The following is a 26,041-nucleotide window of genomic DNA, read 5'->3' on the forward strand; positions in this document are numbered from 1 at the left end:
TATGACTAAGCCGCTTCTGACGAACCAGAGCAGTGCACAGAAACGCTGTTTACCTTCCCGCCAGAGCAGTACCTATTGATCTACTTGCACTTTGACGTGCTTTTGAACTGCTAGGTTGGCAGCAGCAGGGACCGAGCAATGGGAGCTCACCCCGTCGCGGGGATTTGAACCGCCGACCTTCTGATCGGCAAGTCCTAGGCTCAGTGGTTTATACCACAGTGCCACCTGTGCCCCTCTCTTTAATAAAGCAAGCCCCAAATGACTGGGGGGCGGGGCGGGGGAAACTGAACAGAAGCTGAATTGACCTCAACCCACCCAGTGAATTACCTGGGAAGGAAATCACAAAAGGAGAGAATTGCGCCTCTGTTCAAGGCTCCATTCCCCAGCCGTCCCCCTTTCTGCCACCCCAGTCCCTTTCCATGTTGGCCTGAGAGAAGGAAGGGGCTGGGGGCTAGCAGGGCAGATGTGCAAAGGGAGAGCCTAGGCAGGGAGGGAGGAGGGAGCTGAGAGCAGGAACCGGCTGCGGTGACAAACAGCCCAGGCTCCTGGGGGAGCAGGGTGAGGCCTTGCTGGAGGCTGCCCATGGCGTTCATGTGGCAACCCAGCCCCCTGGGGGGTTGGCAGGTGGGCCCCACTGTGCTCCTGCCCCTGCCAGGGAAAAACAAGAGATCCACACAGGCAGAGGGCTGGAGAGGAAAGCCTGGAGGAGAAGCAGGACGCCACCTTTTCAGCCAGGCCTTCCCCGGTTTCGTTCTGCTGGAAGGAGACGGACCTGGAGCATCCTTTGCCAGACACACCTGTAAGGAGCTGGCACTTCTGCCCTGGGCAAGATGGCCCTGGAGTTCGATGGAATCGCGGTGAGTGCAGAGCGGGGAGGGGGGCTCCCCAAGACTTTTCATGTGTGTACATACAGACATGTATGCTTCCTTGCTGTCTGCTTCTCTACTAAGATTGTCTGAACTACTTGTCCTGTAGTTCCTGGACTGCACTACTGCAGACCTTGGTGCCAATCCAAGGATTTATTCTCACAGTTGTTTCTGTAGCAAAAATTAGTTGCTCCCTTTCCTGTCTCTCCTGCTCCTGCTTCAAAGCCCGGCTCCTCCTGCCCTTGGGCTCTGGGTGAGAGTCACAGAGGTCCTTTGAATGTGCACAAAGCAATAAACCTTTCTATATAAAATTTCCAATATATTCAGAAAGCAATAAATCCTTAATTGTTATCCACATTCAGTTATAAGATAAAACATATGCGATGGGACTTGAAAGGAAGTCAGAATTGAAGAAAAGATTTTGTAAGATAAAAGGGGGAAAATATTTATTTTCATTATTATCATTATTGTGTGTGTGTGTGTGTGTGTGTATGGGATGTTTGAGAGGAAACAAGACGGTAAATAACAAATACCAAAGTATTGATGTACGTAATTTTTATTTCTCAGTTGTATTTTGTGGTAGTATGGTTGTATTATTTTTTGTAGTATAAAATCATTCAATATATATATATATATATATATTTTAAAAAAAGAGAGAGAGTCACAGAGGTCCTTCAGCCTTGCTTTTTAGCCATCCTGCATTAAAGCTCCCTCTCCATTGCACTGCCATTTACTCTCGGGTGCTAAATGGCCGGCAGCAATGCAAACCCTGATGCGGCAACCTTCTGTATCCTTTGGTATCCCTCACCCGGATAATGCCTCTTGGGCACCCTGCAGGCCTCTTCGGATAGCAAGGGAGGTGCTCCACTCCAGATGCAGCCTTCTTAGCTTTGTTACCTGGGCCTTTTCCGAGTGGCTGTCAGCAAGCCCCCCCCCCCCCTTGCCTTCTTCCTCAACAAGCAGCTTCCCCGGGGACTCTTTTTCAAATCCATTTGGCCCTCCTGTGCCAAGGCAACTGCTTGCGAATTCAATCGGGCGCAGCCAAGAGGGGAAGTGGAAATGGCACTTGGAAAGCAAGGGACTTAATTACAGAAGAGGTAATGAGTTGGGGCTCTGGGGAGGCAGGGAAACCACCTGGGCCAGGTTGGTTCTTTCCATCGCCTTTTGTGATGCGAGCAATTGCAGCAAATAAACACGGCCCCCTAATGCAGCTTTTGCCAACCGGGTGCCGATAACACCTAGCTGGCAGGCTGGACATCTGTCCAGGAAAGGTTTGTTCTAAGTGCCATCTAAGTGCCGAAAAGGTCTGACTCAAGATCCAGATGTCAGCATCAGTTCCCCTCGCTGTGAAATCTCCAAACATCTGCTCTGCTCTCCACCCTCTTCCCCACGCTTCCGTCCCTTCTGAGAGCCGTGTTACGTTTTTTCCTTTCACTTTTAAATTGTATGCTACCTTTCTATATCAGCCAAGGCAGTTTTGTTGTTGTTTAGTCGTGTCCGACTCTTCGTGACCCCCTGGACCAGAGCACGCCAGGCACTCCTGTCTTCCACTGCCTCGAGAACACTGTCCAACCATCTCGCCCTCTGCCGTCCCCTTCTCCTTGTGCCCTCCATCTTTCCCAACATCAGGGTCTTTTCCAGGGAGTCTTCTCTTCTCATTAGGAGGCCAAAGTACTGGAGCCTCAGCTTCAGGATCTGTCCTTCCAGTGAGCACTCAGGGCTGATTTCCTTCAGAATGGAGAGGTTTGGTCTTCTTGCAGCCCGCCTCCCAACACTACTACCTCCCCAAGCCAGCGCTGGGGGAGGCTTGGGAGTGGCCGGTGGGCTGCACACCATTGCCCCATGCTCCCAGGCTGCTTCCTGGGGGTGGGGCTGCTTTGCTGGCGGCCTCCCCCCTTCCTTACGATGGCTTGGGGGGGTGGGCTTGGGAGATGCAGTCGAGATGGGTGCCGTCCTGCACCCCTGACGGCCCTTGTGGGACCAGTTTCAGCAGCAATACTGTAGGGTGGCGAATATAAGCCGCACAATGGGAATTTGGAAAAAAAGTGTGGCTTATATTCGGGCCAAGACGATAATAGAGTTGCTTTGCCCAGGGGGAGTTTGAATAGAACAGCTCCTGCCAGGGAGGGCAATGGCCAAGTGAGTGCCTTTGTCCCCTCTGGCCTTCCATGCAGGCAGGGTTGCAGCATGGGCTAGACCACCTCCTCTTTTCCTTGTTCCCTGGGTGAGGACACCCCTCACCCAGCCCCCTGCTCCTGCCTTCATCCCTCAGCCCCTCTGCTTCCAGACCTGCTCCTTCCCAGTGTTATGAGAATTATAAGGCCTAAGATATAAAATAAATGTAGCAGGCAAACACATACATGAATATATAAGCCACATGTCTGAATCAGTACAGGAAAAGTCCTGAAACCATTTTGCCTCTCCCAAATTGACTTCAAACGTTTTTCTGCAAGGACAAAGGAAATGGGAAAAACTCCCAGTTGTCTCTGTGCTCATAAAGGGCGTATCTGTGTGTGAATAGGCTGAGCCTGTGACCTGAATTCAGGAACTGAGTATTTATCATCACAAAGGAATCACCAGGCTGCCCAAATAATGCAGTCAGTGATCATTCTCAGGTAACCTGGCAGACAGGTTTTGTGCTGCAGACTGCCTCTTCAGTGATGTATGTATGATGTATTGGGGGGTGGTAGTCTTGAGCTAAAAATCTTTCACTATTAGGTAGAGTGTTGACTATAAAGATGACTGTGTTACCAAGAATGTTATTTTTGTTTCAATCAATTCCGGTGATTGGCAAGACAGATTGTTTCAATGCATGGCAAAAATATATTTCTTAATATATTTGGCAAGGGAAAAAACCGAGAATAAAAAAATATAATATTGATAGAAAGAAAGAGGAGGTTTTTCCCTGTCTTTGTTGGTTGAAGGAATAGATAACATTAGAGAATTCACATATTCTATATATTTAAAGAAGATGAAATAAATGAGCAAATTAAGTTAATTTCGATATGCAGAAGATATTAAAAATAAATTTAAGAAACCGCAGAAAGAGGGTGAAGGAAGTTAAGTTTTAAAGTGGCAAAATGATTGTAAAATTAGTGAAATCTATAAAATTAGTGAAATGTATAAACTTGAAAAGTATAAATAAATAAATGGGGAAAAAAGAGATTGACCCTTGTTGTCTTTCCATCCACCCCCCTAGCAACCCGACTGGAAAGAAATCGTGAACAAGAAGTTGAAGTTCCCGGAAGGCCTCCTCAACGCCATCCAAGACGGGCAGCTGGTGAAGGTCCAGCAGCTGCTGCAGGTGAGTGACGGGATCCTGAGGCAGCTGGATGAGGCCGAGGACCGGGCGTGGCGAGAGGCTCTCAACCTGGCCATCCGCACGGGCGGCGAGGAGATCACCAAGACGCTGCTGCGCATTGTCAAGTTTGACTTCCGTCAGATCCATGAGGCCTTGCTGGTTGCCGTGGATACCAACCAGCCCACCGTGGTCAAGCTGCTGCTGGACCGCCTGGACCAGGAGAAAGGCCGCAAGATGGACATCAAGTCCTTCTCCTCGGCCTTGTTTGACAACTCCATCGACAACTCCCGCTTTGCCCCGGGCGTGACGCCCCTCACCTTGGCTTGCGAGAAGGACCTCTACGAAATCGTGGACATGCTGATGAAGAAAGGCCACGCCATCCCGGGGCCGCACAAGGTCTCGTGCTCCTGCCTGGAGTGCTCCAACGGCCGCAAGTTTGACCTGCTCAAGTTCTCGCTTTCTCGCATCAACACTTACAAGGGCATCGCCAGCCGGGCGCACCTCTCCATCGCCAGCGAAGACGCCATGTTGACGGCCTTCAAGCTCAGCCGAGAGCTCAAGCGCCTCTCCAAGAAGGAGCCTGAATTCAAGGTCTGTCTCTTGCCACACCAAGCATGTAGGTCAAGGTGGGGAACATCTACAGCCCTCCAGGTACTGGTGGACCACAACTCCCATCATCCCTGAACATTGGCCATGTGGGCTGGGAGTCCAACAACAACTGGAAGGCCACCAGATGTTCCTCAGCCCTGACATTGATGTTGCTTTTTAATTCCACAATATTCACATCACAAGCCTAACTCTTTTTAGAGGAAGGAGTTGGGGTGGGGAGTCCATGTAGACCACGCTGTGCATCTGGGCAATTCAGATTCTGCACACAGAAAAGCCGTTCTCTTCAGAATTGGGCTGGGCCCTTGTGCTGCACTTCCGAGTCAGAGCCAGACCCTTCCTTCCTTGACCCTGCCTTGTCCTTGTCCCCCTGTCCAGCCCGAGTACCTGGCCCTGGAGCAGCTGTGCCAGGAGTTTGCCTTTGAGCTGCTGGGAATGTGCCGCAACCAGAGCGAGGTGACGGCTGTCTTGAATGATGTTGCGGATTCCTCGAATGACGAGGAAGAGGAGGACTTTGATGACCAGGCCTTCGAGGAGGGCATCCCCAACTTGGCGAGGCTTCGCCTGGCTGTCAACTACAACCAGAAGCGGGTGAGCTTGTCAGAGGAACATGGTCCAGGGGCAGATGGGAGCAGTGCTGGATTTAAGGCAGTGTGGACCGTTCTCCTGCACAGGGCACCGAGCCAAGAGGGTGCAAAGCTATGACGTAGCACGCTTGAGAGTATGCACAGAATGGAGGGGGGGGGAGGGCGCCAAATTTTGTCCTCAGGGCACCATATTACCAAAGCCTGCTGCTGGTGGAAGGAAGGTCTTGCGGTGGGTTGGAGGTGTCTCACATACTGCCAGCCACAATGGCCAGCAGCATTTTCCGTTGTCAAAGATGCCATGGCACTTGTGTTCTGGTTGTGGACTTTCCTTGGGGGCCACCTGGTTGGCCACTGTGAGAACAGGATGCTGGGCTGGATGGGCCATCGGCCTGATCCAGTACAGGGGTTGCCGAAATGTGCGGAATCAGGTTTGAGAGAGCTGTTGCTTGTAATCTTCTCATGGCTTCCTAGTTTCATCTGGTTGGCCACAGTGGAGAAGTCTTCAGAAACTGCCCCAAGTACAGTGGTGCCTCGCAAGATGAAAAGAATCCGTTCCGCGAGTCTCTTCGTCTAGCGGTTTTTTTGTCTTGCGAAGCAAGCCCATTGACGGCTTAGCGGATTAGCGCTATTAGCGGCTTTTAGCGGCCTATCGGCTTAACGGATAAGCAGATAAGCGGCTTAGCGGCTTAGAAAGGGGGGGGGGAACCCGCAGGAACTCGCAAGACATTTTCGTCTTGCAAAGCAAGCCCATAGGAAATTCGTTTTGCGAAGCGCCTCCAAAACGGAAAACCCTTTCGTCTAGCAGGTTTTCCGTCTTGCGAGGCATTCGTCTTGCGGGGCACCACTGTACCTTTAAGACCCCAGTATATCTGTCTGTCTTGCCTTTCATAAACCAACAACCTTGTTCAAAAGTCCATCCTGCCTCTTGTGTTGTGTCCATCTCACGCTTATACCGGCCATATATAGTGGTACCTAGGTTTACGAACTTAATCCGTTCTGGAAGTCCGTTCTTAAACCGAAACCGTTCTTAAACCAAGGCATGCTCTCCCTAATGAGGCCTCCCGCCACCACTGCCCTTCCACTGTTCGATTTCCGTTCTTAGACCGAGGTAAAATTCACAAACCGTGACACTACTTCCGGTTTTGTGGAGTTTGTAAACCGAATCGTTCGTAAACAGGGCTGTTCTTAAGCTGAGGTACCACTGTAAACCATTAAGGGTTTTTCAGAGCCATTCTTAATGAGACCCTAAACAGCAGTGGGGCAGGTAGTCCTGAGACCACCAGGCAGGCCTTTGCTTTTTGAGCAGGTCAGCAACCTTTTTCAGCCATGGGCCGGTCCACCATCCCTCAGACCTTGTGGTGGGCTGGAATATATTTTGGGGGATAAATTAATGAACGAATTCCTATGTCCCACAAATAACCCAGAGATGCATTTTAAATAAAAAGACACATTCTACTCATGTAAAAACACGTTGATTCCTGGACCGTCTGCCGGCTGGATTGAGAAGGCAATTGGGCCGCATCTGGCCCCCAGGCCTTAGGTTGCCTACCCCTGGCTTTGAACCAGGAGCGACCTTTTCATCTTATTTCTGTCATGAATTCTACTCAATATACTGATCCAGAGCAGAACTCCAATGTATAGTTAGCAGAGTAAAAACTTAAAACATGTTGCAGGATTCCCCCCCCCCCAAAAAAAACAGACCAGAGGCAATTATATTTCATCTAGCAGAGCTTTACTGCTACTGAAGGCAAATGAGCATAATGGTCCCAAATCCCATACATTCAGGATTGGCCCTGTCCATACGAAATCCAGTTGCAGCAGACTTAACAAACTTACAATAACTTATAATAAGGCACTAAAATTTAACACTAAGCATACTGTGTTCAGAATAGCACGCCAGAAGGAAAAGATATAGAAAGAGAAAGTGAAACCCAGGCTCCTTCTGGCCTTACTTTTTAAACCAGCATCACCTTAACAGAAGAGATAAGAGAACCAGTTTAAGCCAGCTGTACTCAGCTTCTCTGAAGGAATAACCCAAACACGATGCACCTTCTACTTGTTTCTTTCACACAGAGAAGCTGCCAGAACCCTCTTGAATTAATTAGAATACACCAGTTCTGCAAAACTGCCAAAAATGACAGACAGACTACGAGAAAAAGACAACAGTGACTTTGACAAAGAATGGGAACCATTTATATCATATTTGCAGAAACAAAGAAAGTCTATAGACTTGATGGCAGGATTTAAATAAACATTCACATCATTAGTATTAGAAAATGTGCAGAAGATAGAGAAATATTGTGTACTTACTTTCATCTTTATGTTTTTAGGTTAGATGTTATTGTATAAATATGTTGTCAGTAATTTTTCTTTTAGGAGGTAGCAAAGTGGGTGAAACAAATCAGAAGCGGAAGTTGGGGGAAGCCCAGGAGGGGAGGGAGGGAGGAATGCATAGTAAATGTCATGGATATGAGATGTATGTAATGAATGAAAAAGGGAATTGAATACTTTTTTTTTTTAAAAAAAGAATGAATTAGAATAGGAGAGATCTCTGCACATCAGATCAATACTTTCTGCACTAAGAAATGCAATCTGACAATTCCCCTTCCCGCAGTTTGTCGCCCACCCCATCTGCCAACAAGTGCTGTCGTCCATCTGGTGTGGGAGCCTTCAGAGCTGGAGAGGCAGCACCTCGCTCTGGAAGGTCTTTGTCTCCTGTTCCATCTTCATGGGGATGCCGTTCCTGTGCCTCGTCTACTACGTGGCCCCCAAATCCAAGGTGAGGGGTTCGTGGCCGGGCTCCTTTCTTGGCCTCCACAACAGACAGATCAGCTTTATTATTTATACCCCGCCCATCTGGCTGGGGAAACCCAGCCAATCTGGGTGGCTTCCAACAAAAGATTAAAATACATTAAAATTAAAAATACATTAAAATTTAGACTACAATTCCCAAAACACCTAGGGGCATCAGGTTTTGGGGGTGCTGATGTACGACCATGGTGTGTGTGCCCCCTCTTTAAAACACTGTGTGCAACTCGCTGTGTGTTTTCTCATTCCTCCTCAGTTTGGCAAAATGCTGAAGATCCCCGTGATCAAGTTCCTTCTGCATTCGGCCTCGTATGTCTGGTTCCTGGTCTTCCTGCTGGCAGAGTCCCTGGTGCTGGAGCACAACAGCGAGACCTTTTCGGGGCGGAACCAGGACATGTGGGAGACGTCGCTGCACATGATATGGGTGGCAGGTCTGTGGCCCAGGGCAGACAGGCAGGGGAGGGCAAGGATGTGGGCAGGAGATAATTCTCCACTACCACCTTGAGGGCAACCCTGTGTTAGAATTCCTGCTCCATGATTGCAGTCATGGGATTGATGTCTATCACATGTCTGTATATGTTTTGACTCCACAGAGTGGCAAGTGATGGAGACCGGCTGTTTGTGTCACTGTGTTCCATGAAGTAGAACTATTGTCCTTTGTCTCTTTGCTGTCTGATGCTAGAGAGAGAGGGAGCCATGTTGCAGAGCTCCGTGTGTGTTTATATGTAAATAAAGTAGATTAGCCGAAATGCTGAGTTGCTGAGGTCTGTCGCGCAAGCTGCGAAGACTCTGTGGATTCCTAAGTGTGCCGATGTCTGTTGGCATCGGTTGCTGTGATGTTCGGGCTGAAGAAAGCTTTTGAAGCTCCCAAACCATCGTCCAGGAGGGAGGGAACATGCCAGTTGGGCATGTGTCTCTGCCAGGGTCCTACTCGAGTGTAGAACAAGCTCCTGACACCCGGATCCCTCAGTCCCACACTCTGTGTGGGCTATTATGTGTCGTCCAGGTAAAGATCTCCGCTTAAAAGAGCCAGTGCGGTGTAGTGGTTAAAAGCGGTGGACTCGTAATCTGGTGAACCGGGTTTGCGTCTCCACTCCTCCACATGCAGCTGCTGGGTGACCTTGGGCCAGTCGCACTTCTCTGAAGTCTCTCAGCCCCACTCACCTCACAGAGTGTTTGTTGTGGGGGAGGAAGGGAAAGGAGAATGTGAGCCGCTTTGAGACTCCTGAAGGGGAGTGAAAGGCGGGATATCAAATCCACACTGCTCCTCCTCCTCTTCTTCTTCTTGTAAAAGGAAAGCATTCAGCAGGCACTGAAAAAAAAAAAAAGAAATGGCACCTGCCTGATGTGTGTCAGGTTCAAGTTGCAGAGGATAGGTCACCCCCCCCAAAGACCCAATTCCTGTATGCCACGGACGTCCAACTCCCAAGAGACTGCAATCTACTCCCAGAATAAAAAACTTGTAGGGGGTGCCAAGGTTATTTTGCTTTGGAGGGCAGGAGCTAGGCCATAAATCGCTCACAAAAAAATAAAGCACACAGCGATAACTTTGTCTTGCGTTTTTGCAATCGTGCGCGAATGAAGGACAGAGCGAGGGGGTAGGGCCAGATGTCCGCCTCCACCCCCCCACAGAGGAAAATGAGCCTGCGATCGACCACTATCACCCAGGGATCAATCTGTCGATCGCTTTCGACCGGTTGGACATCCCTTCTGTATGCCACACAGAACAGACCAGCTGATGAATATTATTTTAAAAGCCACAGATTAACAAGCTATGGTTTATAGGCCAACAAAAAATCACTTCACATTGTGGCTTGCTGCCAGGAAACAAGTCATGGATTGGGCTGGGTTCCCACATTCAGGGCTGGGTATTCCCATTCAGACAAATCATCGTTAGTCTGAAGAAGCCGTGACCTTAGCATTATGGGCAAACGGAGACGAAGAGGGTAAGCTTAAGTGGAGAAAAAGAGATTGAGAAGAGGCATCAGAGGTTGACAGATGTTCTGCCCCTGGCAGTAGTCCCAGCTGGGTGATGGAGCTCTGGCCAAGTCAGGGACACCAGTTCACATACCACCGGGACCACTTCCAGGTTCAAGAAACAGAGTCAGGTCAGGTTCCAGCAGGGCAAAGTCAGACCAAGCAGAGTGTCATCCCAAATAAGCAATATCAGGCAAGGCAGAGGTCAAAACCAAAAAGGCAAAGAAGCAAGGTAGGTTTATAGATTCCAATATTTGGGAGTTTGGTTACAACATAACCTTAGATGGAAGGCCCATGTAGCTTATGTTACAAATAGAGCCAAAGCTATCTCCTTGGCGATCTTGCGGTTCTTCTTCACCGATGGGGCCCTTCATATCCCATCGGCGTTGAAAGTCTTCAAGGCCAAGGTGATCCCGACAATTGCTTATGCCATCTCAATTTGGGGGACTTTTGTCAACCTATCTCACCTGGAGGTTATTCAAAATCAGTTTTTAAGAGGGATATTGAAACTGCCCAACTGTGTAAGTAATACAGCGTTACGCATAGAACTTAATACTGTATCCCTGGAAAATGCTCTGTGGAAGCACATACTTTGTCACTGGTTATCTCTATGGCACAATCTCCCAAACTTGTACTTGATACAATGTATGTGGAGAGATGATTTCCAGAGCCCATGGGTAAAAAATTTACAGCTGAAAATTACGGCAATGGGAATCTCCCCATCCAAATTACTAGAGCAGGACATAGTTCCAGCTAAAAGAACAGTAACCTGTAAACTAGAGGAGATGGACTTGCAGCAGAAAATGGTCTTGGGCAATGGTACCTGCTCACCCCTAAATCTTGGTTTATTACCCCTCTTAAGGCTCCCAAACTATTTGAATTCCTTAACTTCTTCAGCTCATAGATATGCCTTTGTAAAGGCAAGTTTTCAGGGGAGCCTAGGCTGGAAGTTGGACAAGGCAGGCTTGAATGTTGCTTCAGCAGCTGAACAACCCAGGTGGAGCCTCAAAGAGGACTCCAGCTTCCTCTGAGCATCCATCCGTGTTGGGCAAAGCCTCTGAAAAAGACAGCCTGTTTTAGGAGCTCTTGAGGCTGGGTCTCCACTATGGTCTCCTCTTCAGGCCAGGGAGGGGCTGGCATCACAGACCACCTGGTGCTGGAACTTCTGAGGAGCCCGAGATGTCAAAAGACTAGCTCCCAGGGCACACACTCCTCCTCGCAGCCCAATATGTCTCCTAAACCCATGGCCTCTTCCCCCAAGGATGGGGACCCAGAGCCCTGGGCCATGGCAATGACCAGCCAAGGTTGCCCCTCCTCCAGCTGTGCCCAGTGGTGGGTTTTGATCCCCTGTGCTTTCCTCCTCCAGGTTTCTTCTGGTTTGAGTGCAAAGAGGTTTGGATCGAGGGCTTCCGCAGCTACCTCTTGGACTGGTGGAACTTCCTGGACATTGTCATGCTCAGCATGTACTTGGCCTCCTTTGTCCTCAGGCTCCTGATATTCTTCCAGGGCCGTGTTTTCTGTCTGGATAACAAGGAGTCTGCAGAATGCCGTTACTACACAAAAGCGGGTGAGCACCTCCCACAAGCTGGGATCTCATAGAATCATAGAATCCTAGAGTTGGAAGAGACCACAAGGGCCATCGAGTCCACCCCCCTGGCAAGCAGGAAACACCATCAGAGCACTCCTGACATATGGTTGTCAAGCCTCTGCTTAAAGACCTCCAAAGAAGGAGACTCCACCACACTCCTTGGCAGCAAATTCCACTGTCAAACAGCTCTTACTGTCAGGAAGTTCTTCCTAATGTTTAGGTGGAATCTTCTTTCTTGTAGTTTGGATCCATTGCTCCGTGTCCACTTCTCTGGAGCAGCAGAAAACAACCTTTCTCCCTCCTCTATGTGACATCCTTTGATATATTTGAACATGGCTATCATATCACCCCTTAACCTCCTCTTCTCCAGGCTAAACATGCCCAGCTCCCTTAGCCGTTCCTCATAAGGCATCGTTTCCAGGCCTTTGACCATTTTGGTTGCCCTCCTCTGGACACGTTCCAGTTTGTCAGTGTCCTTCTTCTGCATTGGGCACTGACTCCATAGGTGCATCGGCTTGTGAGTTCGATAGAACATAGATAGATATAGATAGATAGATAGATATAGATAGATAATACCTGGCTTTCTCTCTGACATGGTGCTGGAGGCAGGGAGGCACTGAGTGCAAAAGCACTTCGACTGTTGGTAACCCTCCAATGCTGCCATTAAGAAGCAGTGTTTCTTCTGTTCATTGAGAATTTAATTAGGATTAATGTACAGACACCTGCTGGTAATGATGGGACAAGATCAAAAACTGCCGAATTGAAAAGCTACAAGGCCGTACAGATTTAAATCGGAAAGAAGACTTCATTTGATCTAAAGGACTGTATGTGTGTGTGGGGGGGGGAGCCAATGGCTTTATAAATGACTTGGCAACCCCCTGAGAATACTCCTTTGTTGTTGTTGTTGTTTAGTCCTTTAGTTGTGTCCAACTCTTCGTGACCCCATGGACCAGAGCATGCCAGGCACTCCTGTCTTCCACTGCCTCCCGCAGTTTGGTCAAACTCATGCTGGTAGCTTCGAGAACACTGTCCCACCATCTTGTCCTCTGTCGTCCCCTTCTCCTTGGGCCCTCCATCTTTCCCAACATCAGGGTCTTTTCCAGGGAGTCTTCTCTTCTCATGAGGTGGCCAAAGTACTGGAGCCTCAGCTTCACGATCTGTACTACTACTACTAATAATTCATACAGCAAGTGAAGATGAAGGGAGTCGGGAGTATAGATATGGATTGCAATGACAAACAGAACTGTGTGAGGAAAATATCATAGTAATAATTTTAGGCATAAAGGATCAATTGATTAAAACTAATACAGTGGTACCTCAGGTTACAGATACTTCAGGTTACAGATGCTTCAGGTTACAGACTCCGCTAACCTAGAAATAGTACCTCAGGCTAAGAACTTTGCTTCAGGATGAGAACAGAAATTGTGCGGCGGCAGCGGGAGGCCCCATTAGCTAAAGTGGTGCTTCAGGTTAAGAGCAGTTTCAGGTTAAGAACGGACCTCCGGAACGAATTAAGTTCTTAACCAGAGGTACCACTGTACCTCACACAGGAAGAAGAAAGGAGAACTTCACTAGCGAACTTATAAATTATTAAATGTCTTAATACGAATTGAAGTTAAATCATTGTAGCTGTGGTATAAGGGATTTTATCAAGACTGGATTCTAATTGGACTGAGCAATAGTTTGGAAGCAGAATTAAACCGAATTATTAGACCTTGAAGCATGGGGGGCCATGTACATTTTATAATTGGCTATGTGGTTGATTTGTATTTGAATTGGCATTGTAATTTGGTTAATTGATAATGAAAAAAAATATTTAATATAATAATAATAATAAATGGACTGGGGCTGATGGGAGTTCAGATTGTCTGGAGGGTCCCAGCTTGCGGAAGAGAGTCTTTGGAATGTAAAGGCTTCAGACATGGGTACAGGGCTGTGACCAACATAAACCTTGCCCCATGAGAAGCTGTCTTGCAGAATGTGCGCCACACACCCAGCACAGATGCCCCTTGCTTCTCTCTGACCCTTCCTCCCCTTTCTGACCCAGACCGTCAGGAGTGGCACACTGAAGACCCCCAGTTCATCGCTGAGGTGCTGTTTGCCGTGACCAGCATGCTGAGCTTCACCCGCCTGGCTTCCATCTTGCCCGCCCACGAAACCTTGGGGACCCTGCAGATCTCCATTGGCAAGATGATTGATGACATGATCAGGTTTTTTGGGGTGTGGGGTGTGGAGGGGAATCAGGATCTTTCCCCGCCATCATCCTTGTTGGCTCTGCAGTGCACTGAGCCTTCTCTCTCAGTGAATCCCATGTCTCCCAAGTCTCTGGGGCATCACCTTGGCCCCTGAATGCAGTCCCAATATAGGACATGACTAGTTCTTGCCTTGAAGCGGAGACCTGTTTTGGCAAGGAGGCCAGAGTAGCAAGCTCAAGGCCAGCTGGGAGGAATGGGGCAGCAGCCTGTGTCTGTGACATGAGATAGTTGTCCTGAATGACTCAAATGACCCCAAGTATAGGATAGACCACCTCCTCCCCTACCATTAAGATGGGCAGAAAGGCCACTCTTGGTAGTTCCATTGCCCTCAGAAGTTTGGCACCCTGGGAGAGGGCTTTATCTGGGGCAGACTCTACCCCAGGGAATTCCTTCCCCATGGAGGTGTGTCTAGTATCCTCATTGAATAGCTTCCATCATATGCTAAAGAAACACCTCTTGACCTGGGCCATGGACACCCGAGATACATATTTTAAACCCACTCTTCTTGACTTTGTTTTAGATGGTTTTAGGTCTTTTTATTAGCTTTTTGGGTTCCTTGTGCTTCTTCCCCTCTCTAGGTTCATGTTCATCATGATGATCATCTTGACTGCTTTCTTGTGTGGGATGAACAACATCTACGTCCACTACCAAGAGTCTGAAAAGCTGGGGAGGTACGCCAACCTGCTTGTACTTTCTACAGAAAGCACAATCAGCTCACACGAAATCAGTATACAGTCACACCTTGGAAGCCAAACAACTTAGTTCCCAGATGTTTTGGCTCCCGAACGCCGCAAACCCGGAAGTGACTGTTCCGGTTTGCAAACTATTTTTGGAAGCCGAACATCCGACGGGGCTTCTGTGGCTTCCGATTAGCTGCAGGAGATTCCTGCAGCCAATCAGAAGTCGCAGTTTGGTTTTCGAATGTTTTGGAAGTCAAATGGACTTGCGGAATGGATTCCGTTCGATTTCCACAGTACGACTGTAGTCGAAAAACAAGGTTGGCTGCAGTCCTTCTTTTTTTGGTCTCAGGAGAAAATCCAGAATCAAATGTCAGTGCCACCACCACGTGCAAATCGCAAAACTTTGCCAGAGGCGAATCACCTGTGGGTGCCCCCCCAGGCTATTAGTATTTTTCAAGAAGTATTTGAGCGTGTGCTGGAACTTTAGGTTTGCAGAATTAAAATGAATTCAGGAGCTCTGTTGTTCTAGTGCGACAAATCCACAGTCTGGAATGTGATAGCAGAATGCATTGAAACATGTGGGATGAATGAATGATTAACAGGAAGACACGTAAACACCCCACAAGCAAATCGGGATGCTCATTCTCCTATAAGCATGCCATAATCAACAAATAAAAAGGAACGCTCAGCAAAGACTGGATATAATCAAACTTCCACATAAGCTTTGAGCAAGTAGATCAGGATGCATGTTGAATAAATATTGAATAAAGAGGTTTTCTGAACGTTATAAGAAAAAACCTGCTGCTTTTCCCTTATGGGGTTCCCGAGAGCCCATATAGAGTCCTTTTGTAGGTTCTCTATCGGTAGGAGAAAATAACAGAAACCAACCAGAGAATATTGAGAAGCAAAGCAGCTAGTAAGCCTAATCTTTATTGATCTGTTGCAACAGGGTGCTTCCCTCACACTCAGGAAAGGAGGAGGAACCCGAACAAAGGTGTGCCTGCCCTTATATAGACATTTTAAGTTCTTTGCCCTGGAGCTCCAGACCACCCCTCCATACATCATACATACATCACAGAAAAGGTGGTCTACAACAGAAATTTGAGTGTTGTTGTTTTTCCTGTCTGGCAGGTTTTCTGATAATGCCTTATCTGATTGCCTTTCCTGATAGTCTGTCACCCTTTGAAATGGTGATTACTCAATTCCTGAGACAATGGGAAGGCTCCCTGAGCCCCTCCCTCCTTGCAGAGAAAACATTTGGTCAGTTTGGGAGTCAAATTGGTTTCAGGTCAGTCTTCCTGCACTGATTGATCTATGTACGTGCTTGGTTGGTACATTTATGAACATTTATTATATGTCTTTGTTGGTACCTTTGTTGGTAAGGTGATGTCTCTTACCAACAAAGGTCCGTATAGTTAAAGCCATGGTTTTCCCAGTAGTGATGTATGGAAGTGAGAGCTGGACCATCAAGAAGGCTGATCGCCCAAGAATTGATGCTTTTGAATTCTGGTGCTGGAGGAGACTCTTGAGAGTCCCATGGACTGCAAGAAGAACAAACCGATCCATTCTTAAGGAAATCAGCCCTGAGTGCTCACTGGAAGGACAGATCCTGAAGCTGAGGCTCCAAGACTTTGGCCACCTCATGAGAAGAGAAGACTCCCTGGAAAAGGCGCTGATGCTGGGAAAGATGGAGGGGACAAGGAGAAGGAGACGACAGAGGACGAGATGGTTGGACAGTGTTCTCGAAGCTACCAGCATGAGTTTGAGCAAACTGTGGGAGGCAGTGGAAGACAGGAGGGCCTGGCGTGCTCTGGTCCATGGGGTCACGAAGAGTCGGACACGACTAAACGACTAAACAATAACAACAACATTATATGTCTAAGACCTTAAAATTATTATCACAATACAAATGCAGTAAAGAAGCAACGCTGTAGGGAGGAGTCACCCGCCCCCTGCCCCAGCTCTTTCAGCTTGCTATCCCTTCTCCCCTGCAGCTTCAACGAGACATTCCAGTTCCTCTTCTGGACCATGCTTGGGATGGAAGAGCACGATGTGGTGGACATGCCCCAGTTCCTCATGGCTCAGCTGGTGGGGAGGGTGCTGTACGGGGTCTTCACCATCGTCATGGTGGTCGTCCTCCTCAACATGCTCATCGCCATGATCACCAACTGCTTCCAGAAAATTGAGGTGAGTGCTGCTGCCGGGGGTGGGGGAGGGGATTGAGAGGTGGCCTTTAAGGTGCACTGGAACGGGACTGGGGGGTACAAAGGGACAGGTGAATGCCCCACTTGCCGCTAGGGATGTAAGGAGGCTGTGATTTCTCTCCTATTCGGCATTTGTCAAAATCAGTTCTGTTCCGCTACAGTTCAGCTTCCACTAAACCCTGTGTTGTTCGTCCTGCTATCTGCTGTGTCTGAAACTTACATTCCTTCATTATTTGATATATTTCAAAGGAAGGGAAGTGTCAGTGCTGTAAATAATCACGCCTGTAACATTTTCAGGCTACTGGCAGGTATGCGAACGGCAGGGATTTCCATTTTTGATGGAATTCTCCAAACATCTCTAATTTCATATCCACCAGCAGTAATGGCCCTTTCCTGCTATTGGTCAGACTTGGTATAAGTTAAAGTAAAGGTAAAGGGACTCCGGACCATTAGGTCCAGTCGTGACTGACTCTGGGGTTGCGGCGCTCATCTTGCTTTATTGGCCGAGGAAGCCGGTGTACAGCTTCCGGGTCATGTGGCCAGCATGACTAAGCGGCTTCTGGTGAACCAGAGCAGCGCATGGAAACGCCATTTACCTTCCCGCCGGAGCGGTACCTATTTATCTACTTGCACTTTGACGTGCTTTCGAACTGCTAGGTTGGCAGGAGCAGGGACCGAGCAATGGGAGCTCACCCCATGGCGGGGATTCGAACCGCCAACCTTCTGGTTAGCAAGTCCTAGGCTCAGTGGTTTAACCCACAGCACCACCTGGTATAAGTTAGGGCTGCCATATTTCCAAAAGTGAAAAATCTGGACACACAAAAAAATCACACAAAAATAATAATGAAGTTTCGAGCTATTTTTAAGGAAATACGCCAAAATCTACACTTCCAGCATGGGGTACGGATTCCAGCATATATGTACGGATTTCCCCAGGCACTTCAGTGATTTCTACCCGAATCCTGGCTATGTATGCCACCCCTAGTATACATCATCTTCAGCCATTCCTGGGCTGTGCCAGCTTAACCACGGTGGTCCTTGCATTGGTGACCTGAAGACTTGGTTACTGAAACACACTTTCCATGGGGCTGCCCCTGTGTTGGGTCCAGAAGCTCTACCCACCCAGGAAGAATGGCAGATGAAGGTGATGGACTATATGGGACTGGCAGAAATGACTGGCAGAATCCGAGACCAGGGAGAAGAGTCGGCGGAAGAAGACTGGAAGAAATTTAAAGACTACTTGCAGAAATATTGTAAAATTAATGAATGTTAGAAAGATGTTGGACAGAAATTAAGTGGTTTCTAGCTGTAATGCTTAAGAGAATATGAAAAAAAGGTTTAGAAATAAGTAAAAACTAATGGTGAGGATTTGCTGAACTAAATTTGAATTGGAATACAAAAAAGGGAGGTATGAGGTGGTCTGGAAAATAAGTTAAAAGAAAATAAGTAATGGAAATTCTATGTGTTTTTAATTGTTTTTATTTTTGTATTTTTGTTATTTTTCCTTTTTATTTTACATTGTATTATTTTTGAAAACTTTAATAAATATTCTATAAAAAAACAACAACAGAAGCTTCAGCGCGTGCAAATTGCAGCAGCTAGACTGCTTACAGGATCTAATCGCTGGCAACGTGCTACTCCACCGCTGAGAGAGCCAGGCCGATTGTCAATTTGCTACTGGGCCAATTTCAAAGTACTTGTGTTAGTTCACAAAGCCCTAAACAACTCAGGCCAAAAGTGGCTTTAGAGTGATTCAATGTTCTAAACTGAGATCACCACGATCCTCTAATGGGTTTGATGGTTCCCTGCAACCCTCTGACATTTCGTTGGCCATCACTTTAGTGCCCTGTGGAACTCCCTGCCAGTAGAGGTTCACCAGAAACCATCCCTGCTATATTTCAGATGCTTTTGGTTTTTGGAAAACTACATAGTTTAGGCAGGTCTTTGTAACAGGATTTTTGTGTGTGGAACCAATCAGCATTTATTGATATTGTTATATTTTTAGGGATACCCTAGCTTCTTCTATTCTCACATTCCTGCGGGCAAGCACTGTCTTGTTTCTAATAATAATAATAATAATAATAATAATAATAATAATAATAATAATCTTTATTGTCATTGCCCCCTCTCGGGGACAACGAAAATTACTTGGCTGCTCCATCCACCCAGGTAGGGCACTCCACACAAAATCAGAACAACGATAAAAACACTAATTAAAACAATACAGTATAATACAGCAAGGAAGATTAGATGACTTTCAAAGTCCAGGTTTCCCATTCAGGGCCGAGATCGCTCTGGAGAAGAAGCTGTTCTTGAGACGGCTCGTTCTTGTCTTCATCGTCCTGTATCTCCGTCCTGACGGCAGGAGCTCGAAGAGACAGTGACCAGGATGTGATGGATCTTTTACTATGTCCAGTGCCTTCCTCTGGCACCTTGTGGCATAAATCTGCTCTAAGGTGGAGAGTGGGCAGCCAACAATGCTCTCTGCTGCCTTAACAACTCTGCACAACCCCATCCTGTCCTGGGTAGTACAGCTTCCATACCACACACATAAGCCATAAGTGAGCACGCTCTCAATGGCACAGTGATAGAAGGCAAGCAGCAGTTTCTGCGGAAGATAGTTTTTCCTTAGGATTCTCAGAAAGTACTTGATAGTCTTGATAGTTCTATTGATCTTCTGTAAGGTCCCCTGGGAGACTTTTTGTGGGGCTGAAGAGCAGGGCAAAGATGCTCTAGATAAATAAAGAGCTCCCCTCGTATTTACCAGAGTCTTCCTTGCTGCCTCTTCTCTCCTGTGCTCTTCAGAACGATGCTGACGTGGAGTGGAAGTTTGCCCGCTCCAAGCTCTACTTGTCTTTCTTCAGAGAAGGCTTGACGCTGCCGGTGCCCTTCAACATCATCCCGTCACCAAAGTCCATCTTCTACGCCGTCAGGTAATTTGTCAGGCTGCTCCTGGGACCTTTGAGGTGGGGAGACTCTGGTAGTTCTGGGTTAAACTTAGCCTTTGGCAGCAGAGGACTGGTTTAAAGATTGGCAGACTCTGCAAAACTTTTGCTTTTACAAGCACAATGCCCCATCGTTCTGTCCGGACACTGAGTTCCAGCTCCGAGGGCCTTCTGGCGGTTCCCTCGCTGTGAGAAGCCAAGTCACAGGGAACCAGGCAGAGGGCCTTCTCGGTGGTGGCGCCAGCCCTGTGGAACGCCCTCCCATCAAAGAGAACAACAACTACCAGAATTTTAGAAGACATCTGAAGGTAGCCCTGTTTAGGGAAGCTTTTAATGTTTAATAGACTATTGTATTTTAATATTCTGTTGAAAGCCTTCCAGAGTGGCTGGGGAAACCCAGACAGATGGGTGGGGTGTAAATAAATTATTATTATTATTATTATTATCATCATCATCATCATCATTATCATTATCATTATCCTGCATTTGCCGGGAACCAGTCCTTGAATGTGACAGCCCATAATAGCAGGGCGCCATCATTGCATTATTTCTGGAACCCACCCCAAACTTCTCCCCCCCCAGGCAAGGTTATTCAGTCATGTTATTTTAAAATGAACTTTTATTATGTTTAATGCTTTCAAGATCTTATTCCCTTTTAAAATGGTTTTGGGGGGGGGCATATTGGGTTACTGTTTTTATTTTTTATTAGGTATTTTGTGGGTTTTTTATCTTGATTTTATTCTGTGAACCAACCTGAGACCCCCAGGTATAGGGAGGTATATAAATTCAATAAGTCAATAAAATCAATAAAAAAGATTTCTGATTTTGTTTATATTTTGATGCTGAGTATGTTTTTAATCCTGGCTGTTATTGAAATATCTTGATGAATAGTTTCTCTTTTGCAAAACAGGATATATATTTTTTCAAATAAACAGTATGTAAATTTAGTTAAATTTATTTTTAATAATAATAAATATTACAGTCAGCCTTGCTCACGGGCCTCTCGGCTCACCTCTTTCTTCCCCCATCTTCTCCCAGGGGCCTCTTCCGCTTCCTGTGCTGTTACAAACCAAAGCGCCAGCAGAAATACCCCCCCATCTCAACCATCGTAAGTTCCCTTTGTGGCTGTTTCAAGGGGGTGTTCCTTGCACCAAAGACTCTGCTTGCAGTAGGTTGTCACGCTCCCTTCCTAAACTTTTGGGGAGATTGGGGGAGAGATGCCCATTCCCCGCCCCACGAGTGCCTCTTGGCAGTAGCAGTTGAGAGGGTCGTGTGGGAGTCCTGCATCCCTGATGTTGTAAACAAAATTTGCCCTTTTTCCCTTATGGGGTATCCAAGAGCCCATATAGAGTCCTTACGTGGGTTCCCTATTGGTAGAAGAAAATAACAGAGGCCAACCAGAGAATATTGAGAAGCAAAGCAGCTAGTAAGTCTGATCTTTATTGATCAGTTGCAACAGGGTACTCCCCTCACACGCAGAAAAGGAGGAGGAACCCAGAACAATGGCGCGCAAGGCCTTATAAAGACATTTTAAATTCCCTGCCCTGGAGCTCAAGACCACCCCTCCATACATCATACATACATCACAGAAAAGGTGGTCTACAACAGAAATTTGAGTGCTGTTGTTTTTCCTGTCTGCCAGGTTATCTGATAATGCCTTATCTGATTGCCTTTCCTGGTAGTCTGGCCATTCCTTTGATTCCCCAATTCCTGTAACAAGGAAGGTTTTTTCCTCCCTCCTTGCAGAAAAACATTTGGTCAGCTTGGGAGTAAAAATGGTTTCAGGTCGGTCTTCCTGTGCTGATCTATGTATGTGCTTGGTTGGTACATTTATGAGCATTTGTTATTTATATATATAAGACCTTAAATTTTATTATTACACTGATGACATCACGGGCCCTCTTGAATTGACAACAATGGACCTTGGGTTAGGGTGGCTGACCTGACCTCCCAGCGGTGGACTCACCTCTGCACTGTGTGTGTGTGGGGGGGCTCCTGCTGGTGAATTTGCACAGGAATGACCTCCCCATTGTCTTGCCCCTTGCACTCTTCCTCCCAGTAAACGGCAGCAACTCTGTTGCCAGGAGGTCAGGTCTGTGGGAATGTTCTGGGGTGCAGGAGAGGATATATTGACTAATTATATCCTTATCCAACTTGTGCTAACAAGTTCCCAAAATATCAGCAGAGTTTATAGACATTCCCCTTTAAGTTCGCAACGGTAACGCCTGCACAGGTTCGCTAGAACCTCTATAATAATTACTCTGGTAATTTCCCCTTTTGTTCCCTCTTAAAATACAAGACACGACACAGTCTTTATAAAAGTATAAAAGAGTTTACTCACGTTCTGTTCACAATATGATCCCAGAAGGCAGACAGGCTTAAAAAGGTTACATACACTCAGAATCTATCTTATAGGAAGATAGTAGTCCTCTCTTGGCTGAGAGCCAAGAAGGCATCCTTAGATGTTTCCCCATCAAAGGAAGATGGCAGAGAGAGAGAGATGGCTGCCTGCCCTGTGCTTTTATCATTTACCTGCACAGGTGAGGCCACACCCACCTCTGGTCACATGCGGAGGAAGTCCGTCCCCAGGAAGTTTACCTGCTTGCTGGACAGACATCCCTCCCCATGTTCTAACATATACACTCTAGGAATGTTGTCATTGACTGCTCCTGTGTTTTACATCCCACAAGGTCCATACCTCCCCCTGACCCCTCCAGGCACTACCTATTGAACCCATTTTCCTCCATTCAATGACATTTATAAAAGACTGTTGCATCAATTAAAAGCAGTTAGGCCAAGTGCTTCTGTGCTGCACCAAGAAGCCTGTGCGCTCCTGGGGCCATAATTGTTGGGATGTGTCCAAGGAAACGGGGGCAATTGGCAGGCCCCCCATTAGCTCCAGCCCACCGGCCGGTAGCTGGACGATCTCCAGTCCTTGGATCAGCGTGTAACTGCGACTCGAGCTTCAGAAACCTTCAGAAGCTGAGCACGCAAGCCAGCAGAGTAAAAGAACTCTTCGCAACAGAAGGGCAGATAGAGGCTGTGTAAAGTGTATTTACAGGCATTTTATTCAGCATCAGGACAAAGGGAAAAACATGTCTGCTCTCCTTCATGTCTAAGAGCAGGAAGCATGAGGCAAAAGCTATACACAAACGGAAGTTCCCAGCAAGCTGTGCTGGAATGTAAATAGACAGGTGACATACAACAAGTCCACACATCTGCTAAGGTGGAACGGAATAGCATAACATCCTCCCCCTTTCCGTGTAACCTGTATCACCTGTGGTTCAACCCAATTGCAGCCGCTGTACACAAACCTCAAGCTGTTCTTTGTTAACAACCTTAGACAACAGATCTGCAGGAATTTCGTTTCCTGGCATGTAGGACACCTGAATGAGTTCTTTCTGAATACACTCTCTTGCACGATGTAACTTAATCTGCAAGTATTTGGTTATAATGTCCTGCTGTCTACTGCTTTTCAAATAATTGCATCTGTTTGTTTTTTGACTAATTATTTTGGAAGCCATGCCTCTCTGGGCACGCTGAAGCATGCGCAGAGTGCTTTGCAGCCACAACCTCCTGCCTGCTAGCCTCCAGATGTAGGCCTCCCCCCCAGGGCCCTTCCAGGAGGTGTGACCCCCTTCTGCCATGTTTCGTTTGGGAACCCTGTCACCCCCTGACTCTGCCCTTCTTCCCCCCCAGTCTAACCCCTCCACGGATGAGGGCGGCCAGCGTATGGAAGGCCGCGCTGCCTACCGGCGCCAAGTGCTGAAGGCACTGGTGCAGCGCTACATCGACACGGCCCGGCGGGAGTTTGAGGAGAGCCGCAGGAAAGGTAAGCAGTGTTGCCTCGGAAGGGGGATCCTGATGGGGTGCCATGTCCAGAAGGGCTTGCCCACCACCCTCCCTGCCAGACCTCTGCAACCGGGTGCCCTCAGCTGTCTCAACCACAGCTCCATCAGCCCCAGCCAGCTCTGGTGTAGGTTCTGGGAGTCCAAACCAACTGGTGGGCGTTCCCTGCTCCCTTTCTGCTCGGTTCCCGTATCTCTTTCTGTGAGGCCTCTGTCTCTTCCAACCCCCATTGCCCCTACGGTCCCTGCTTTGCAACCCATCTGTCCTGCTTCCTGCAGCCACCCTGGTTCTTCTTGGTGCCCCCACCCCGGTTGCCCCCACAACTTGATACTTTGCTACCCCTCAAGCCTTACTGTCTCTCCCACTTTGGGTGGGATTCAGTCAGAAAAACCAGATTCAGGTTGCACATTGAGAGCTGATTGGGCAGCCTTGCGCAACAAACCCACTTCCCCAAATGCTCTCTCTTTTTGCCCTAAGGAACGTAGTGGGCATAATGCCCTGGAAAGTGTGGGATGATGCTTGCTTTGACGCAGCATCGTCTAACCTTCCTGCAAGCAAATCGGAATGAAGGCTCAGTAGATAATCCACAATATCAAACATCCCTACAGATTAGTGCTCCTCATGGAGGAGCTGTCTCCAAAGCCTAGAGGAGGGGAAGCAGTAGGATTCCTAAGTGACTGGAATTTCCATGGGGCCTGGGCAGAATGTCACTCCCACGAGGGTTCCCTCTTTTGTGTCCTTTTTGTGGGAATGTTCAGGGTGGCAGGAGAGGATATATTGTTTATTAATATCCTTCCTACTTTGCGCTTGCAAGTTCCTTTACTTAGCAGAGTTTACATCCCCCTTTTTACAAGCACAGCAGAGAGCTGGTTGCAGGCTCGTGTGAGCCTCTCACTATTATACAATTCAGCCTGTCTATGATTGAATTGTACGTTCCTGGTAAGTTCACTTGAATACCTCTTAAAAGAATAAAGACGCCAGTGGCAAAACTACTTGCCCCACTACTGGGGGTGGAGATCAGGCGGGGTGTGGCTGGCGCCCCCTGGGGGCATGGCACGCATCCTGGGGGCATGGTATGCTGCCCACAAGGGCATGGCGCGCCTCCCGAAGGGGTGTGACTCACATTCTGGGGCGTGATGTGCCACCTGGCGCACGGGGGGGCGGGCGGGGGCGGTGCAGCATGAGTCTGGGAGGGGCGCTGTGATGGCACCCTACTGGAATAATGATGCCGGGGGTGAGCTGCTCCCTCCACACACCCATTCCTCCGCCAGTGAAAGACGCGACACTCTTATTCAAAGTCAATAAAAGAAGTTTACTCACATCAGTTTACAGCTGGATTCCTGAAGGCAGACTTAGTTACAAATATGTACATGTGGATCTACCCCATATGGGGAATAATCCCAGTGCTTCTGCTAGCTGAGAGCTGGCAGAGCAGTCCTAGCTAGAAGCTGGTCAAACGAAGAAGGAAGTGAAAAAGAGAGAGGTGTGCTGCGTGACTCGTCCTTTTGTTACCTGGACAGGTTAGGTCACGCCCACCTTCTATCACATGCGAAAGGAAGGATGCTCCAGCCAGGAGGAACAAGGAAGTTTCGTCTGGCTGGACCAAACATTCCATCAAATGTCTTCTCTAGCATAACAAGGAATGTTGTACCTGACTGCCTCTCATGGATCACATCCTGCACTTTTTGCCCACAGATCTGGGGAACCGCCTGACAGAGCTGAACAAGTCTGTGCTGCGCCTCCTCTCCGACATGAAGCAGCTGCGCCACACCGTGGCCGACAACGGCACGGCGGACAACCCCTTGAACGGGACCAGTGTCCTTCACAAGTACATCATGAAGGTGCGCAGCAGCTTCCAGAGCTACGACAATGGAGCAGGCGGCTCTGTGCAGGCAGCCCCCACGGACGCGGCCTTGCCCCAGGATGGCGCCGTTGCCAACGAGGACGCAACGCCGTTGCCTCAGGAACTCTCTGAGGGACAGGAGGAAGCTGAGGAAGGGCCGCTGCAGGTGGAAGCGGAGGAGAGACATCCTGGGGTGGAGGCTGAGGAGAGGCCGCTGGAGGTGGAAGCTGAGGAGAGGCCACCCCAGGTGGAAGTAGAGGTGGCAATTGAAGAGAACCCTGTAGGAGAGCCAGAGACTTGATCTGTCTTCTCTCCAAAGACGAGGGATCCACTGTAGAGGGTGGCGTTTCCATAGCAGCCTAGGGAGGAGTCGTGCTTGTAGAGTCTGCCCTGTTTCTGACATGTCCAAGGGGCAACACAGTGTCCTTTCTTAAGCCAACATCCTTTGCCAAGCGAGAGAATATGTATTTCACTTATCTGGCATGAGGGCTCTTTACTGAGCAGAACCATAGCTGTGAACCTTCCCTTTTTT

The 26,041-nt window shown here is 48.0% G+C and overlaps 1 protein-coding gene across 1 annotated transcript; it reads left to right on the plus strand.

Moving 5' to 3' along the window:
• The first annotated feature begins 139 nt into the window (after positions 1–139).
• On the plus strand, positions 140–25,832 carry LOC309340944 (short transient receptor potential channel 2-like). Its single transcript, XM_081860215.1, has 13 exons — positions 140–857; positions 4,066–4,758; positions 5,152–5,364; positions 7,975–8,139; positions 8,425–8,599; positions 11,512–11,712; positions 13,781–13,943; positions 14,567–14,659; positions 16,663–16,855; positions 19,678–19,805; positions 20,856–20,925; positions 23,517–23,649; positions 25,362–25,832. The coding sequence occupies exons 1-13, from the start codon at positions 831–833 to the stop codon at positions 25,808–25,810; spliced, it is 2,703 nt and encodes a 900-aa protein (XP_081716341.1). The 5' UTR covers positions 140–830; the 3' UTR covers positions 25,811–25,832.
• The last annotated feature ends 209 nt before the right edge of the window (positions 25,833–26,041 follow it).

This window comes from Podarcis erhardii (assembly GCF_964252035.2).
Source record: "Podarcis erhardii genome assembly, chromosome: 4".
NCBI classification, from domain to species: Eukaryota; Metazoa; Chordata; class Lepidosauria; order Squamata; family Lacertidae; genus Podarcis; species Podarcis erhardii.

Excerpts from the sequence above, each read along its gene's own strand:
- LOC309340944 (XM_081860215.1), top strand. The coding sequence starts at position 831 with ATGGCCCTGGAGTTCGATGGAATCGCG. Across the intron at positions 11,713-13,780 it reads CCGTTACTACACAAAAGCGG|ACCGTCAGGAGTGGCACACT; the intron begins GTGAGCACCTCC and ends TTTCTGACCCAG. Across the intron at positions 23,650-25,361 it reads TGAGGAGAGCCGCAGGAAAG|ATCTGGGGAACCGCCTGACA; the intron begins GTAAGCAGTGTT and ends TTTTGCCCACAG.